Source organism: Eumetopias jubatus, unplaced genomic scaffold (assembly GCF_037043125.1).
Source record: "Eumetopias jubatus isolate StellerSeaLion01/CBP00866 unplaced genomic scaffold, mEumJub1_p1.0 scaffold_17, whole genome shotgun sequence".
Lineage (NCBI taxonomy): Eukaryota > Metazoa > Chordata > Mammalia > Carnivora > Otariidae > Eumetopias > Eumetopias jubatus.
In genome coordinates, this window is record NW_028274823.1 from 31,880,104 (window position 1) to 31,896,673 (window position 16,570).

The following is a 16,570-nucleotide window of genomic DNA, read 5'->3' on the forward strand; positions in this document are numbered from 1 at the left end:
TTTGACAGAGAAAGAGAGCGCGCACAAGCAGGGGGAGTGGCAGGCAGAGGGAGAGGGAAGCAGGCTCTCCACTGAGCAGAGAGCCCCACATGGGGCTTGATCCCAGGACTCTCAGATCATGACCCGAGCCGAAGGCAGATGCTTAACCGACTGAGCCACCCCAGGCGCCCCTGTAGGATTTCTTTATATATGCTGCCATACTTTGTAGTTTTATGAACTACAAATATCTTCTCTCACTCTGGCTTGCCTCTTAGTGCTCCTTATGGTGTCTTTTTGTGAGCAGAATTTCTTACATTTAGTGTATTCCAGTTTATCAATATTTTCTTTTATGGTTACTTCTTTCTGTGTCTCACTGAATAAACTACTCTGCTGTGAAACCTTGTGCAAATCACTTCACCTTTCTGAACTTCGCAAAATGAAGAGTTGGTTCAGATATTCCAGTGAAAAGTTGTTACAGATATGTTTAATTTTACACATTAGTAAACTTGTTTTTAAAAGGAGAAGATGGGGCACCTGGGTGGCTCAGTCAGTTAAGTGTCTGCCTTTGGCTCGGGTCATGATCCCGGGGTCCTGGGATTGAGTCCCACATTGGGCTCCTTGCTCAGCAGGGAGCCTGCTTCTCCCTCTGCCTGCTAATCCCCCTGCTTATGCTCTCGCACTCTCCCCCCCCCCGCCGTAAATAAATAAATAAATAAAACCTTAAAAAAAAAAAGAAGAAGAAGACCTGGGGCCTCTGCGTGGCTCAGCGGGTTAAGCGTCCAACTCTTGATTTTGGCTCAGGTTATGATCTCAATGTTGTGAGATCGAGCCCCGTGTTAGGCTCTGTGCTGGGCGTGGAGCCTGCTTAAGATTCTCTCTCCCTTTCCCTCAGCCCTTCCTCCTTTCTCTAAAAAATAAATAAATAAATAAATAAAAAATAAAAAGAGAAGACCTAACAAAATGTTGCCAACTCTTTATTTTGGCAAATAATAGTGTTTTGGGGGAAAAACCTTCCATTTAGTCTCACTATTGCCTTGTAAAAGAAAAGGCATTTGAATATCAGCAAAGGCATTGAGTATCACTAGACTGTACTTCTTTTACCATAGACCAGTAAAGTATTGACCCTGACTGGCATGTGACCTGTGATCTGGATGACCCCTCAGGTGACTGCTTCCAGCACCAACACTACAGTTGCATGAATTTCATCCCAGCCTTCCCTTTATTCCCTATCTCTAGCTCTTTGGTTCTTGGACCAAAATTCGTTTTTGGGTACTTCTTAACTCCCTCAGAAATGTATGTTTTGAGCTTTGTGTTTCTATCTGTGGAGTCAAAGACCATCTCAGTTTGGCTAAGTAAAGGCTAATTACAGTTATTGGTATTTACATTCATCTTTGAATTTTTATAATTTGCCCCTGTTTTAGTCCCTCTTCTTTCCTCCACAACACGTATATACTCATTCATTCATTCAACAGTAATTTGTTGAATGCCTACACTCTTTGCCAGACACTCTTCCAGGTCTCAGGAATGGAAGTGATAAAGGCAAAATTCCTGTCTTCATGGAATTTATATGGTGGATCTATGTTTTTCCCAAACTCAGATCAGCTTGGGAGATCAGCTGCAACCAGTTGTGAGAATCATCTTTGCAAAAGGATATTTAAGAACAAAGAGTGTCTTTAGTCTGTTCAGCTGCTCTACCAAAATAACATAGGCTTAGTAGTTTGTAAACAACAGAAATTTATTTCTCACAGTTCTGGGGGCTGGAAGTCCAAGATCAGGGTGCCAGCATTGTTTGGGTGAAGGCCCACTTCTTGGTTCATAGCCAGATCCTTCTTGCTGTGTCTTCACATGACGGAAGGGACTAGGGATCTCTCTTGAATCTTTTTTATAAGACACCAATTCCATTCATGATGGTTTCACCCTCATGACTTAAATATTTCCCAAAGGCTCCACCTCCTAACATCATCATCTTTGGGAGTTAGGATTTCAACACAGGGAGTTTGCAGGGATAAAACATTCAGACCATAGGGATGCCTGGATGGCTCAGGCGGTTGAGCATCTGCCTTCGGCTCAGGTCATGATCCCAGCGTCCTGAGATCGAGCCCACATTGGGCTCCCTGCTCAGCGGGGAGCCTGCTTCTCCCTCTGCCTGCCGCTCCCCCTGCTTGTACTCTCTCTGGAAATAAATAAATAAAATATTAAAACAAACAAACAAACAAAAAGCCATTCTGACCATAACAAGGGGAAAAATTTACACTGTATCAAGTGAAAGAAGCAGCATACAGAAATTTTGTCCACTCCTGGTTCATTTGGAAGATTGACTTATTGAAATTTCTTGTTCAGTGGGAGCTAAAAAATGTTTGTAAAATGAATGCGTTAAAGCCTAATCAGCCAAGACTCACCAGGGGGACACCTGGCTGGCTCAGGGTTGTGAGTTCAAGGCCCAAGCCTACTTAAAAACAAAACAAAACAACTCACCAGGATCCAGCCATAGTTTGACAAAATCAGGTTTGTTGATCTGAAGTGAGGGAGGGAATTCCAGAGGAATCTTGGAATGCTGCACCCCAAGACAGAGGAGGAAAGTATCTTAAGGTTTGGGTTCCAGCTAAATGATTTTGGGGAGAGTCGAAGTGAAAATCAGTTCAGGATTGGTTGCTGGTTCTGATGTGGGATTAGAAGAGATTGGTGAGAGGGTCTGAGGGCTGCCATGAGGGAGGGGGAGGTTTGGCAACTGGGTATCCCCAGTACTAAATGAAAATAACTAAGCGGGTTTAGAGCACCACTGGCTGCTTTTTTCTCGTTTCGGGACAAACTGATTTTCTACTCTTTCAGGTCTGGCCAGGTTTTGACTCTTTCAAATAAATTTGTTTCCAAGCTTTACTTTCGAAATTAGATCTTAAAAAATAATACAAACATACGTTTGATTGTTTTTTAGCCTGCAAAGTCTAGTTTTAATAAGGCTCACTCTTGTGGCCAAGAACCGATGGCCTGGAAGATAAGCCCTAGGGAATCCCTTAGCAGCCCACCTCCGCGAAGCTGGAGGAAATGTAAAACCGGATGTTGACTATTTCGCCATAGAAACAGACGCGAATCCGGAAGTTACGTCAGAGAAAGAGGAAGTGAACCAGTCTACTTATCCACGTGGGTTCTGCGCGTGTTTCCCGGTGTCTGGTAGCCGGTGCTCTAAGCTCTGTCCCGGCATAGTCGACATGGGTCGCTCGGGGAAGCTGCCCTCTGGTGTCTCGGCCAAGTTGAAACGCTGGAAAAAAGGCCATAGTAGCGACAGCAACCCTGCCATCTGCCGCCACCGCCAGGCCGCCCGCAGCCGCTTCTTCAGCCGGCCCTCAGGTAGCGGGGTCGAGACTCCGACGAGCTGACGGCGGGGTTGTGGCGGGCCCGGGTCTAATGGTCTGGGCTTCTCTGGAGGCTCCGGGGCCCAGGCGCTGGACGTTTCCTCTCGTAGAACTTCGCATGTGGAGCCTGCTGTAAAGACCCACCCTCCCCGTTTGACAGATGGGGAAATTGAGTCGACAGTAGGGAAATGACTAGCCCTGGGTACCACGGGTGTCAGAGTTGGGACTTGGCCATAATTAACTTTGGGGGAGTCTTTACAAAGTGTTTCCACCTGCATTTATTTCCCCGCGCCGGCTCCCACCCGCACTTAATCCGTCGGGACACGGAAGCAGAAACTTTTACCTGGCGGGTTCCCTGCCTGGGTTTGCTAAGTTCTAGGCGTATGGTGGGCCGATGAGGCAGGCCATGTTCAGAATTCAGCCTCTCGAGCTAGGGGCCTGGACTCTGCTAGTTTTTGTCGTGTGGGTGGATCCCGGCCAAAAGGAGGTTCGGGTGGAAGTGAGGGTCTCACCTGTGCCTCCGGTTTTCAGGAAAAAGTGACCTGACAGTTGATGCGGTGAAGTTGCATAATGAGCTGCAGTCCGGGTCCCTGCGTCTGGGCAAAAGCGAAGCCCCTGAGACGGCCATGGAAGAGGAGGTGGCCCCCGCTCTCACGGAGGAGTCCTCGGGCACCTTCCTGAGCGGCCTCTCGGACTGCACAAATGTCACCTTCAGCAAAGTGCAGCGCTTCTGGGAGTCCAACTCGGCTGCGCACAAGGAGGTAGGGAGAGGGTCAAGAGGACTTGGGATGGTGAGGAGGAGCCAGAATCAAGCTTTTTATTTTTTATTTTCTCCCAGTGCCGGCTCACTGCTGCTGGTGACAGCTGGTATTTTTGGATGGTGTGTCATCTCTCCTACCCTTTGTGTTCCCTACTCACTAGCTCTCCTAGGGCGGGTTCCACTTTCTGCTTTTTTCTAACAACATCTCCCCTACTCAAGTGTAGAGTCCTTCGGGTTAGAAATATTTTCCCAATACTTCTTTTGTCCACTGTACCTAATGCGGGACTTTTTACATAGAATATTTTCAAGACACATTTGTTGAGTCAATTAGTGCTGAATAACAATGGATAGAAAATGTCTTATCTAACAAGAACCAGATTTTATTTGTAATTTTTATTTTTTTAAAGACTTTATTTGTTTGAGAGAGAGAATGAGATAGAGAGAGCATGAGGGGGGGAGGGTCAGAGGGAGAAGCAGACCCCCCTGCCGAGCAGGGAGCCCGATGCGGGACTCAAACCCGGGACTCCAGGATCATGACCTGAAAGCAGTCCGCTTAACCAACTGAGCCACCCAGGTGCCCCTTATTTGTAATTTTTAGTTAATGCTTTTAAATTTATCCATATTTATATTCATTTTTTAAATGAAAAACGTGAAAATTATAAATGGTACCAAAGTGACAGGAGTAGAATAAAACATGAAAGTTGTTCTCCCAACTTAACTCCTTTGTGGCAGTTAGTGTTGATGGCTCATCATGTGTCTACCTAGCCCAGCACTGTCCAACACATGGTGCAAGCCACATAAGTAATTGTAAAGTTTTAGTAGCCACGTTTAAAAAAAGTAAAAAGCAAATGAAATTAATCTTAATAATAAACCTATTGTATTTATTTTTTTTAAGGGATAGAATCTTTTTTTTTTAAACATTTTTATTTATTTGATACAGAGAGAGGGAGATAGAGCACAAGCGGGGGAGCGGCAGGCAGGCAGAGGGAGAGGGAGAAGCAGGCTCCCTGCTGAGCAGGGAGCCCGATGCGGCACTCGATCCCAGGACCCTGGGATCATGACCTGAGCTGAAGGCAGCCGCTTAACAGACAGAGCCACCCAGGCGCCCCAAACTTATTGTATTTAAGTACTGTCATTTCAACCTATAATCAGTATAAAGTGAGATGATTTACATCTCCATTTGGATGCTAACTCTTCTTTGAAAGTACTTGATTTGGTCATGAAATTTATAATTGCAGAAGTAGGTTCGTATTTCCACGTTGTTCTAAATCTGTGTTTTCATAAAACTTGTGGTTGAAAAGTGGATTCATATATCTAAGTTGTTTTAAATCTGTGTTTTTGGGGTACATGGGTGGCTCAGTCAGTTAAGCATCCAACTCTTGATTTCGGCTCAGGTCATGATCTCAGGGTAGTGGGATTGAGCCCTGAGTTGAACTCTGTTTTCGGCGCGGAGTTTGCTTGGGATACCCTTTCTTCCTCTGCCCTTCCCTATCACTTGCATGCATGCAAGCGCTCTCTCTCTCAAATAAATAAAATCTTAAAAAAAATTATATGTTTTCCAATAACTAGATCAAGTATTCTTTTTTTTTTTAAAGATTTTATTTGAGAGAGAGAGAGTGAGAGCGTTCGTGCTTGTGCACAAGAAGGAGGGGGAGGGGGAGAGGGAGAGGCAGGCTCCCCCACACAGGGCTCAATCCCAGGATCCCGGGACCATGACCTGAGCAGAAGGCAGACACTTAACCACTTAACCGACTGAGCCACCCAGGCGCCCCTCAGGTATTCATTTTTAAATTTAAAATTTACAGATTAAAGATTCAGTTCTTCATCACACTAGCCGTGTTCCAAGTGCTCAGTAGCCTCTTGTGAACATTACTGTTCTACACTTTTTTGTATATTTTTTTATTTAGGTTTACAGATTATATTTTATATGCAGTGTTCTGCAATTTTTGCCCCACTGAACAAATATATTAATATATTAGTAGTCCTGTAGTATTTGAATCAATCGTTAATTATTACGTAGTAATAGTACTTTATTAATCCTCTATTGATGGCTGCTGTGGTGTTCCAGTTTGTTGCTGCAGTGAGTACACTTGTATCTAAATGTTAGCAATTTTGGGGCGCCTGGGTGGCTCAGTCGTTAAGCGTCTGCCTTCGGCTCATGGGATCGAGCCCCACATCGGGCTCCCTGCTCCGCGGGAAGCCTGCTTCTCCCTCTCCCACTCCCCCTGCTTGTGTTCCCTCTTTGGCTGTGTATCTCTCTGTCAAATAAATAAAATCTTTAAAAAATAATAATAATAAATGTTAGCAATTTTGTGCAGGTATTCCTATAAGAGACAGGTCTTAGAGGTGGAATTTTGGCAGACATGTCTGCCTATTTGCTAGGTCTTATGGTGTGTACGCCTGGCTTTGAATGCAGTTCATCTTGTCTATCTCTAGGCTGTGTCAGGAGAATAATTTGTGAAGGAGTAAGGAAAAGAGGCTAGCCTGGGGACGGGATTTGACCTAAAATAGATGTCATAGGTTCCTTCTCCCTTACGTGCAGATCTGTGCTGTTTTGGCTGCCGTCACTGAGGTGATTCGCTCCCAGGGAGGGAAGGAGACAGAGACTGAATACTTCGCTGCGCTGGTGAGTAGGTGTGACTTGGGAGTGGGTGTCCAGAACAGCAGGTTATTCCAGCTGGAGAGAGAAAATGGGTGCTCTGGCATGAGGGGATAGAGCAGGACATCCTTGGATAGGCGAAAGAGCTTCAGGGGAACCTGGCTGGTTCAGTCGGAAGAGCATACAACTCTTGATATCTTGGGGCTGTGAGTTCAAGCCCCATGATGGATGTAGAGATTACTTAAAAAAAAAAAAAAAACAAACAACCCAGAGTGCTTCGTTCATTCTTAGGTGGTGGCTCGGTAAGGCTGGGGGTATTTGCTACACTATCCTTACAGAACAAAAATCCATTACTCTGGTTGTTCCAGTTGTTTTTTCTTCCCTGATCCATGGAGCTGAGTTAGACCCAGGGGATCCTCTAGAAAAATGGTTGGCAAAGTGTGGCCAGGGGTGGAGCAATGGGTGGGGTGGTCCTGAGACCCTTTCCTGGGGTTTGTGGGCTATCAAAATTATTTTCATAATAATACTAGAACATCATATGCCTTTTCACTCTCATTCTCTCATGAGTGTACTCTGGAGTTTTCCAGACGTTATCTCATGTCTGATGGCATTATTTCAACAGCTAATTGTGTTTTCGTATGCTTCTATTTTAAAAATTTATCAGTTTTAATTTTTAACGTGTTAAGTATCAGTAGATATCACCTATGTAAACAAAACCTCCTCGGGGAATCTTCAAAAAATTGTAAGGGTGTAAAAGTTTGAGAACCACTACTCTGGAACAGGGGTTGGCAGACTACGGCCCATGGGAATAATCTGATCCGTGGCCTGTTTTTGTACAGCCTGAGAGCTAAGAGTGGTTTTTACATTTTTTTTTTTTTAAGATTGTATTTATTTATTTATTTGTCAGAGAGAGCGTGAGCACGTGCGAGCACACTAGTAGGGGGAGTGGCAGGCAGAGGGAGAAGCAGGCTTCCCGCTGAGCAAGGAGCCTGGTGTGGGGCTCCATCCCAGGACCCCGGGATCATGACATGAGCCAAAGGCAGACACTTAACTGACTGAGCCACCCAGGCGTCCCTGGTTTTTACATTTTTAAAGGATTGTTCAAACACACATAAAAGAATATGCAACCGAGACCATATATGGCCTGCAAAGCCTAAAATATTTATCTGGCCCTTTACAGAAAAAGCCTTCCAGCCCCTGCTGTAGAATAATGAAGTAGGTTAGACAGTAACATATGGTCTATTATGTGCCAGGCGGTGTTGTGATCAACACATATGAATTCGGTGAAACCTTGCAACAACTTACTATCTATCTCTATTTTATAAGGGAGGAACTGAATCACAGAAAGTTTCAGTTGCTAGCCCAAAGTCACACAGTGGCAGAGGTAGGATTTGAACCTCTGATACCAGCGTTCTTGGTCATCACCATCCTGCTGGGCACGGGGTGGCACCAGCACTTCATCTGCCTAGCTTACACACTTCCCTCTCACCCGCTGTGGTCTGGCCCTCAGATGACAACGGTAGAGGCAGTGGAGTCCCCCGAGTCTCTGGCTGCTGTCGCTTACCTGCTGAACCTTGTCCTGAAGCGGTGAGTCCTGCCCCTGGTCTGAACTCGGAGTCTCTTGGGGAGAAGGGAACCGTTAAGTACCAGCTGGCGTTCTTCAACATGAGGCTCCCGGGGTAGCTTGGGATGTTGTACCGAGTGTGAGTGCCGGCGCCTGGGAAGGGGGCGGCCCTGCTCCCATGAGGCAATGGCAGAGGATCCCTGGAGGCCTGCAGGTGCGGGGAGGTAGGGAGAGGACTGAGATGAGCTGGTGAGGGCCCATCTCGTGGGTAATAGGGAATGGGTAGTGGGGAAGGGAGGAGGCGCGGAGCTCAGGTGCCGCCAAGAGCGCGCTGGAGTGGGGTCTGGAAGGGTGGGCTCCTGTCCTGGCTCCTGCTCGCTTGCTGAGTGACTGGGCCAGCACTGCCTCCCTCTCTCTAGCCTCTGCCTTCAGACCAGGGCTGGGCCTGCTCCAACTGCTCTAGGAGGCCCCCTGGGGTCCTGACTCTCTCTCTTCTCCCCGCACAGCGTGCCCAGCCCTGTGCTCATTAAGAAGTTTTCCGATACCTCCAAAGCCTTCATGGATATCATGTCAGCCCAGACCAACAGTGGCTCCACCTCTGCCCTCCGATGGGTTAGTGTCTCGGTCTCTTTCCCCTCCGCCGTCTTCCAGAGCCCCGCAGATTTGGCTGGAGCTTGGATACTCCCTGGGAGGGGAATAGGCACTATGTGGACCTCTGATGGATCCCTGTGTGATTTTCTGGAACTGGTGAGAACCTGGGCTCTTTTCCCACCTGGCTGAAGCAGGTGAAGCTGAGAGACTCTGACTTGTCTTCAAGGTCCTCTCTTGCCTGGCCACCCTTCTGCGGAAGCAGGACCTGGAGGCCTGGAGCTACCCCGTGACCCTACAGGTGTACCATGGGCTGCTGAGCTTCACGGTGCACCCGAAGCCCAAGGTGAGGCTGCTGGGCCCCCAGAATATGGTGGGGGGCAGCCATTCTAGTAAGTGGGCTGGGGCTGGTCTGAGTAGGGGGAGTAGGAGAAGTTGCCCTGAGGGCTGGGCTCTTGCCCCGAGGTTTACTTTTTGCCTCTGACACCTTTGCTTAGTCCTAGAAGGTGAGAGGCACCTCCTCATCCTACAGAAGGGGTGTTCACTGTCAGGCCCTCCTGAGTCCCTGCTGCCTCATTGGTCAGTGACAAGTTTAGCTACAGTGGCAGGAAGGGGCAGAGTGGGGCTTTGGAGTCTCATGGACCTCAGTTGGATACTGCATTCACCGCTCATGCTGTGACCTTGGGCAAGTTACTTAAGCTCTCCAAGCCTCGGTTTTCTAGTGGCAGAGTAGGGCTAGTAATACCAACCTCGCTGCAAGGGTGTGGGGTGACTCCAGTGTCCCTCACAGGCTGGTGCAGTTCCTAGCTTAGAGCAGGCGCTCAGCGAATGGTGGCCAGCCACCCCATTTCCTCCTGGAATGTAGGGCAGAGAGCATGTAATAGCACACAGTAGCAACAGTCCACGGTCATTCAGGGTGCTCAGCACACTTCCCCAGGTAGGGTCATGCCTCCTTCCCTGTGTATTCACGAGGCCTCTCCTGCACTTTCTTCAGGTCTCTGCTGCAATGTCACTTCACTGGAGTGACACTTAGGCGCCTGACCACTGTGTAAAAAGTAACAACCCTTGCTGTTTTGTCTGCAAAGTACTTTTACCTTCCGGTGTACGTGTGTTTGTTTTCTGCCTGCCAAGAAGAGTGTGAGTTGTTTGCTCTGGTCACTGCCAGACTGCCAGCCCCATGGACAGTGCCTGGCTTGGTCACACTTGATATTGCGGGGTGACTGACCGAACTCCTGGAGTAAAGAGGAGGACACTACCGTTCAGAGATGAAGTGGTTGGCTTGCTCGAGGCCATTTGGGGAGTTAGCGGGAGAGCAGGGGTTGGAGCTGAGCTTTGTCTTACTGCCCAGCTCAGGAGTCTGCACACGGGCAGGCCTGGGTACAGCTTCGGCCGTGGAGGAGGCATACCGTCGGTGTGCCTGGGCGTATGCTGACCGGCCTGGCCCCCCTCTCCTTGCCCCTCAGATCCGGAAGGCTGCCCAGCATGGAGTATGCTCGGTCCTCAAGGGCAGTGAGTTCATGTTTGGTGAAAAAGCCCCTGCCCATCATCCTGCTGCCATTTCCACTGCCAAGTTCTGCATCCTGGAGATTGAGAAGTCTGGAGGTGGGGAACCAGGTCGTTGGCAGGGTGGGTGGGGGCCGAGGCCCGCCTGGGATGGGGCTCACTGCAGAGGGTGGGCTGGAGGCTCAGCTCTGTCGTGTCTGCCAGGCTCCAAGGAGGCCACCACCACGCTGCACATGCTGACGCTGCTGAAGGACCTGCTGCCCTGCTTCCCAGAAGGCCTGGTGAAGAGCTGCAGTGAGACTCTCCTCAGGGTCATGACCTTGAGCCACGTGGTGAGCTCAGCCTGGGAGCCAGAAGCGCGTGCTGGGGTCAGGGGCTGAACTTCAGACCCCAGGCCCATGGTGCTGATGCTTGGGAACTTGCCGGTCAGGCCAGAAGCAGAACCTGGGGTCTCCCCATCCCAACCCTGCTCTTGCCTATGACCAAGGACGCCAGCCATTCTTGGTGTCAGATAGACCAGGCTGTCTTCAGGGTCCCGGTCCTTTTAGGAGCTGGCCTCGGGGATCAGGTCGAGGCACCAGCCCTCTCCCTGCTTGAGCTCTGTTTCAGCTGCAGGCATGGATCTGTTTGCTTTCTTTTTTTCTTTTTTTTGCTTATTTACCAACAAATTGGTACAGCGGCTTTAATACCTGAAACGATCCCCCCTGCATTTCTGTCATGCTAGCATAATTCTGTTAATCTTTGTATATCCTCTTGTAGTGTTTGTGTGCGTGTGTATTTTAAAGTATCTGTTATGTAAGTAACATGATCATCGTTTAGAAGGAAAAGCCCATTCAGAACAATTTGCTGTGTATCCTTTCAAACATTTTTTTTAGATAAACAAACAGATAAAAACCTGTGAAAATACAGCCATAATTATAGCCTGCCCACCACTTATAGCCTACTGTTATAGCCCTTCCATTAAAAATGTTCGTGTTCCTCTGTTATCTTTGTTTAAATCATTTAAAAATTTTTCAGTAGCTGCCAAGCCTTCATAAAGTGACAGTCCTCTGAGTGTCTGGGTGCGGGGGGCATGCTTGAGGTCAGGGGCCTGGGTCTCTCCCCAGCCCACTGGCTGGAGTCAGAGGCTGAGGAGCCCAGGGCAGCCATGGGCTTTGTGGTCCCCCACTAAGCCTACATGTCCTTTCCAGTTGGTGACAGCCTGTGCCATGCAGGCCTTCCACAGCCTCTTCCACGCCAAGCCCAGCCTGGGCACCTTGTCAGCGGAGCTCAACGCCCAGATCATCACGGTGAGGCCTGAAGGTGGAAGGGTATGGCGGTGGAGGGGTATGGCGGTGCTAGGGTGGAGGGGGCCTGTTACTTGTCTACAGAGTGAGCTTGAGTGGGCTTTCTGGACTGGCCCAGTGGAGGAGGCTAGTTGTCAAGCAGACAGGAAGCAGGCAGCTCGGAGACTGGCCACCAAAACCACATCAGTGTCCACAGGAGATGGGGCCTCCAACTCTTCACTTAGTTAACTTAATACACTATTTCAGCATGGTCTCATGCTATCACCCATACCTTGAGCAGAGGCTCTCAAATTTAGGGATCCCTGGATGGATTTGGGGAAGGAGACATAAACATCCCCCAAATCGTTTGCAGAATGTGCATATGTGTGCCCCTGTACATTTTTCCCAAGAAAGGCTCTGTGGCTTTTGTGAGATCCAAAGGATTGTGTGACCCAAGTTTTACTCAACTGCTTCTAGAGACTCTGACTCCATAGGAGCAGAATCGGGAGGGTTTCATGGAACAGGGAAAGACAGGACATGGGAAGAGCAAGGGGCCTGGCAGTTCCAGGGCCACATGTGCAGGCCTGTCACTGGGACATGCTGGTGTTTGGGGAGGGGAAGGGGTCATTGTCATTAGGCCACAGAAGACGCACTCGCTCAGTCCCCTGCTTATTCCCTGTCCCACCTCTAGGCCTTATATGACTATGTTCCCAGCGAGAATGACTTACAACCCCGGCTGGCCTGGCTTAAGGTCATGGAGAAAGCCCACATCAACCTGGTCCGGTAGGTGTGGCGGAGGGGTGTCCTAGGGCCTCCAGCCAGGCCACCTGCTCTGTGGTGCACATGGGAGGGATGTGAGCTGAAAGCTGGAGACGGATGGCAGTGTCTCCTTATCAAGTGTGCTGTAGACCAGCTCTGGTTCTGAGGCACAGGGCAGGATAGTGTGGCTTGTGTCAGCCATGGCTGGTGCTTTCCTGCCAGAGAAGTTACCAGCGAGCTCTACGGAGCAGCAGGTGGGCTAAGCACACCTTGCTGGGGCCCTGGGGGTCGGGCCTGGGTTCTCTCCTGAGTCTTGTCACCCCCTGACTGAATCCTGTGCAGTTGGTTTCCTTCTCAGATGATCTCATGCACTTTCTGTGGCTTCACCCCTCTCCCCACCTGGGTTAACAATCCCCTCCTCTGGGGTTCACAGTCCTGCAAGCCCAGTGTCTGCTCTGTGTCTGTCAGAACACTCACATGTGAGCTTGGCCACTTCATAGTAGCCACTTGATAATTCTGCTTTTCCAGAATAAGGCTGAGAAGAAAATAAGTGTATCAGTTGGTGACTTGCGTTTTGCCTGGAGTGAGGGTCTCTAAGGGTCTCTAAGGGCCCTGGGGCCCCACCACACTGTGTCAGCCCTCCCCTCTGCTGAAGGGCTCCTGTCCACCTGCTCATTCGGGCCTCGTGCCCCGAGTGCTTTCCATCATTGTTCATCTCACTCATCATAGCCACCCCGGGAAGAAGGTTCTAGCTTTTTCTTTTTTTTTTTTTTAAATGTTTTATTTATTTATTCATGAAAGTCAGAGAGAGAGAGAGAGAGGCAGAGGCAGAGGGAGAAGCAGGCTCCCCGCCTAGCAGGGAGACCGATGCAGGACTCGATCCCAGGACCCTGGGATCATGACCTGAGCCAAAGGCAGACGCCTAACGACTGAGCCACCCAGGCGCCCCTGGGCCCACATCCTTTATCTGCACTATCCATCTTTTACCTGGAGGTGCCAGAAAATGGCAAAATAGCCTTATTCTACTTCTCAGGATTCTTTTTTTTTAAGATTTATTTGAGAGAGAGAGTGCGAACGGAGGAGGGGCAGAGGGAGAGGGAGAGAAGCAGACTCTTCACTGAGCAGGGGTTCGATCCCAGGACCCTGAGATCATGACCTGAGCCAAGGTCAGACACTCAATTGACTGAGCCACCCAGGCGCCCTCTCCACATCTCAGGGTTAATCCTACCAGCAAGCCTCCTACCATTGTGCCATGATATACGTCCCAGGCTGTTTGTTGTAATGCTGTAGGTAACAGCAAAAAAACCTAGAAACGAAACACAACCTAAATGTGTCCGAGGAGAGGACTGGTCAATATACAGTGAGATATTATGCAGCCATTTAGAAGTTACGGAAGTAGAGAGGTACATGCTGACACAGAAAGACCCCCAAAACGTATTGAGAAGGGCATGGATGGTGTGACTCTCTGTGTACTCTGGAGCGAGACTACCAGTGTGAATCCTGACTCCTCCCTCCCACTTGCGACATGGCCTTGGGCAAGTTACTTGACTTTTCTGTGCCTCAGGTTCCTCACTTAACAATAAATGGGAATGGTCATAGGACTTAAATCTCGGTTGTCACAAAGTTTAAATGAACAAATGTATATCAGATCAGTGCTTGGCATATGAAAAGTGTTACATAGACGTTAGCATACGTTACTTTCTATGTTTATGCATGTGTAACACCTTCTGGAAGAGTATTTGAAAAACTTAACCTTGATTTTCCTCCGGAAAGTGCATCTGAAGGTCATTCTGGGAGAAAGGTGTGATAAAGAAAGCATAGTCTTTACTTTATATTCTGAAGACCTACTTGAATTTTTTACCACATGTGGCTATTAACTTGAATGACAGCACTTTTTAAAAATTGCCCATTAGAAGGGCCCTGTAGAACCCTACAGATCAGTGACTGTCACTGGACCTGGGCCATGTGGGTCCCTGAGGCCCAGGACCAGGCCCCACAGAAGCCTTTTGTCTTTCTTCACAGACTGCAGCGGGACCTGGGGCTGGGTCACCTCCCTCGCTTTTTTGGAGCCGCGACCACCTGCCTCCTCTCCTCTCACTCACAGGTGGTGACAGCTGCCACTCAGAGCCTTCAGGTACCCCAGCCCCAGCCCCAGCTTTAGGGGGGAAAGCAGAGAGTGCAGACGGTTCTACTGGCTGCCCTGTCTCTCCTGGAGCTCGCCCCAGACCTCTAGCTACATCCTGGGGAGGAGGTTCTCGGGATGAGGATAGGCTTCCTAGAAGTGTCCAAAAGCAGTCACTTTTGCTAGAAGGGCTGAGTGGTGCTGGGAGGCTGCTTTAGGCCCAGACAGCTGTGGCCTCTTTTTTGTAGGAGCTCCTGAAGGAATGTGTCGCTCCCCACATGGCCAGCATTGGCTCCGTGACCTCTTCAGCCTCCGGCCCTGCCCAGTATATCTCCAAGATGTTCAGGTAAGAATATAGCATCCGCCTTAGGAGGGAATAAGGTGTACCTTCTAGAAAGTTCCTTATAATGACAGGTGTTCCACTTGTCACTTACTGTGGGCATGTGCGCGGTGCCAGAGCAGCTGCTGTTGATTTGAGCACTGGCCACATTCCAGGTGCATTCATGTGGTACTCATGAGTATAGATTCCAAACCGGTCATCTGGGGCAAGTTCCCCCATGTCTTCCATGTCAAATACTGCAGGGTCCTCATCGGTCGAAGGTTACTGGTGGAGGTGAGGATTGAATGAGGGAGCGTGTGTAAAGTTCTCAGAACTGTATCTGGCACGGAGTTAAGTACTCAGTGAATAGGGAGATATGTACTGACCCCCACTTTGCAGATGGGCAGGCAGACCCCCACCCCACTAGGAAGTGGCAGCCTGACAGCAGAGCCCACTGTTGTTCACGTGCTGTGCTACTCTCCACACCTGCAAGAGGAGCCATCCACAGACATGGCCACTGACCCGTCCTCGCCCTCCCTGCCTCCATTGAGGAGCCTCAGAGCACCACAGACACTGCAGTGGTCCTGGGAAAGGAGCTATCATCCTTGGTGTCTCCTCTGGGCCTGTGTGCTCAGCTCCAAGGTGTGGTGCTTTGGATACTGCTCCTTGTGAGGAAATGGACCTGTTGCCTGTGGATACATCGGTGGTGAAGTTTCAGGAAAACTCAGAAATCGAGCCACCTCTAGCTCACCCTTTCCCCGCATTGACCTCTATTGGCCATTCTTGCCTCACATTTCCAGGAGGCTTGGTGCCGCTCTCCCCACTCGGCCCAGACCACCTGCTCTACCTGGGCATCCCATCCTGGGTCGGACTGGGAAAGCATGAGACAGTGACCGAGCATGGGCTTTGGGGGCCCAGTGTGGCCACTAGCAGAGTGACCCTGGCAGGTTATTTCATCTCCTTGAGCCTCAGTTAAGATGGAGGAAACAATGTACCTCACAGAGTTCTCCCTAAACAGTAGGGTAACATCAGTGAAACTCAGCACAGGGGCTACATCATAAATGCTAGTTCTGCCCCTTGGCCTTTCCTGGGGCTCCACGCATACTGGCCAGCTGGTGGTCTATAGCTCATGGTGCCAGCTGTTGACTTCCTGATGGGGGCCCAGGTGAGCGTGAACTTGGCCCTGACTGTCTGTTCCCATGGCAGGGCAGTGGAGGAAGGCCTGACGTACAAATTCCACGCGGCATGGAGCTCCGTGTTGCAGCTGCTGTGTGTCTTCTTCCAGGTCTGTGGGAGGCAGGCCCATCCTGTGATGAAGAAGGTGAGCTGGGGAGCTGCTGGGGCCAAGGCCGGAGGTGGTGATTGGGCTGTTGGACTGTGGGCTCCCAGAGTGGTCACCTGTTACTTCTGCACTTTACCCCACGTTATACCCCTGATGGCTCCCACGGCAGGTGCCCAGGAAGGTGTCTGAGCTGACATGGGAGAAACAGAAAGAGGGGTGGGACCTCCCCTGGCCCCTCGGCCAGTAACTGCTCACTAGTCCTGGCTGGAGTGGATGGCTTTGAATAGGGAACCAGTGTGACTCTCCCTCACCCCTACCCCCTGTCTTTTGTTCTTAATTCTCTGAATTTCCTGTAACAAGGGATTATGGTGTTTTAAGCAGCCTTAGGTCCCGGAGAGATTACTATAGCCCAGAGTAAACCATTTAAGGATCAGGGTCCCCTTGGGATCCTCCGCAGCTAGGGAGGCAGGCCCCAGACCC

The 16,570-nt window shown here is 49.7% G+C and overlaps 1 protein-coding gene across 1 annotated transcript in view; it reads left to right on the top strand.

Moving 5' to 3' along the window:
* Positions 1-3,109: 3,109 nt before the first annotated feature.
* RRP12 (ribosomal RNA processing 12 homolog) overlaps positions 3,110-16,570 on the top strand; it is a 31,747-nt gene continuing 18,286 nt past the window's right edge. The window contains exons 1-13 of the mRNA XM_028098510.2: positions 3,110-3,324; positions 3,861-4,090; positions 6,632-6,715; positions 8,199-8,275; positions 8,759-8,864; positions 9,070-9,186; positions 10,304-10,442; positions 10,548-10,675; positions 11,534-11,632; positions 12,300-12,391; positions 14,390-14,501; positions 14,738-14,835; positions 16,015-16,129. Coding sequence (XP_027954311.1) covers positions 3,186-3,324; positions 3,861-4,090; positions 6,632-6,715; positions 8,199-8,275; positions 8,759-8,864; positions 9,070-9,186; positions 10,304-10,442; positions 10,548-10,675; positions 11,534-11,632; positions 12,300-12,391; positions 14,390-14,501; positions 14,738-14,835; positions 16,015-16,129 — 1,536 coding nt within the window. The 5' untranslated portion in view covers positions 3,110-3,185. The remainder of the gene's footprint in view (positions 3,325-3,860; positions 4,091-6,631; positions 6,716-8,198; positions 8,276-8,758; positions 8,865-9,069; positions 9,187-10,303; positions 10,443-10,547; positions 10,676-11,533; positions 11,633-12,299; positions 12,392-14,389; positions 14,502-14,737; positions 14,836-16,014; positions 16,130-16,570) is intronic.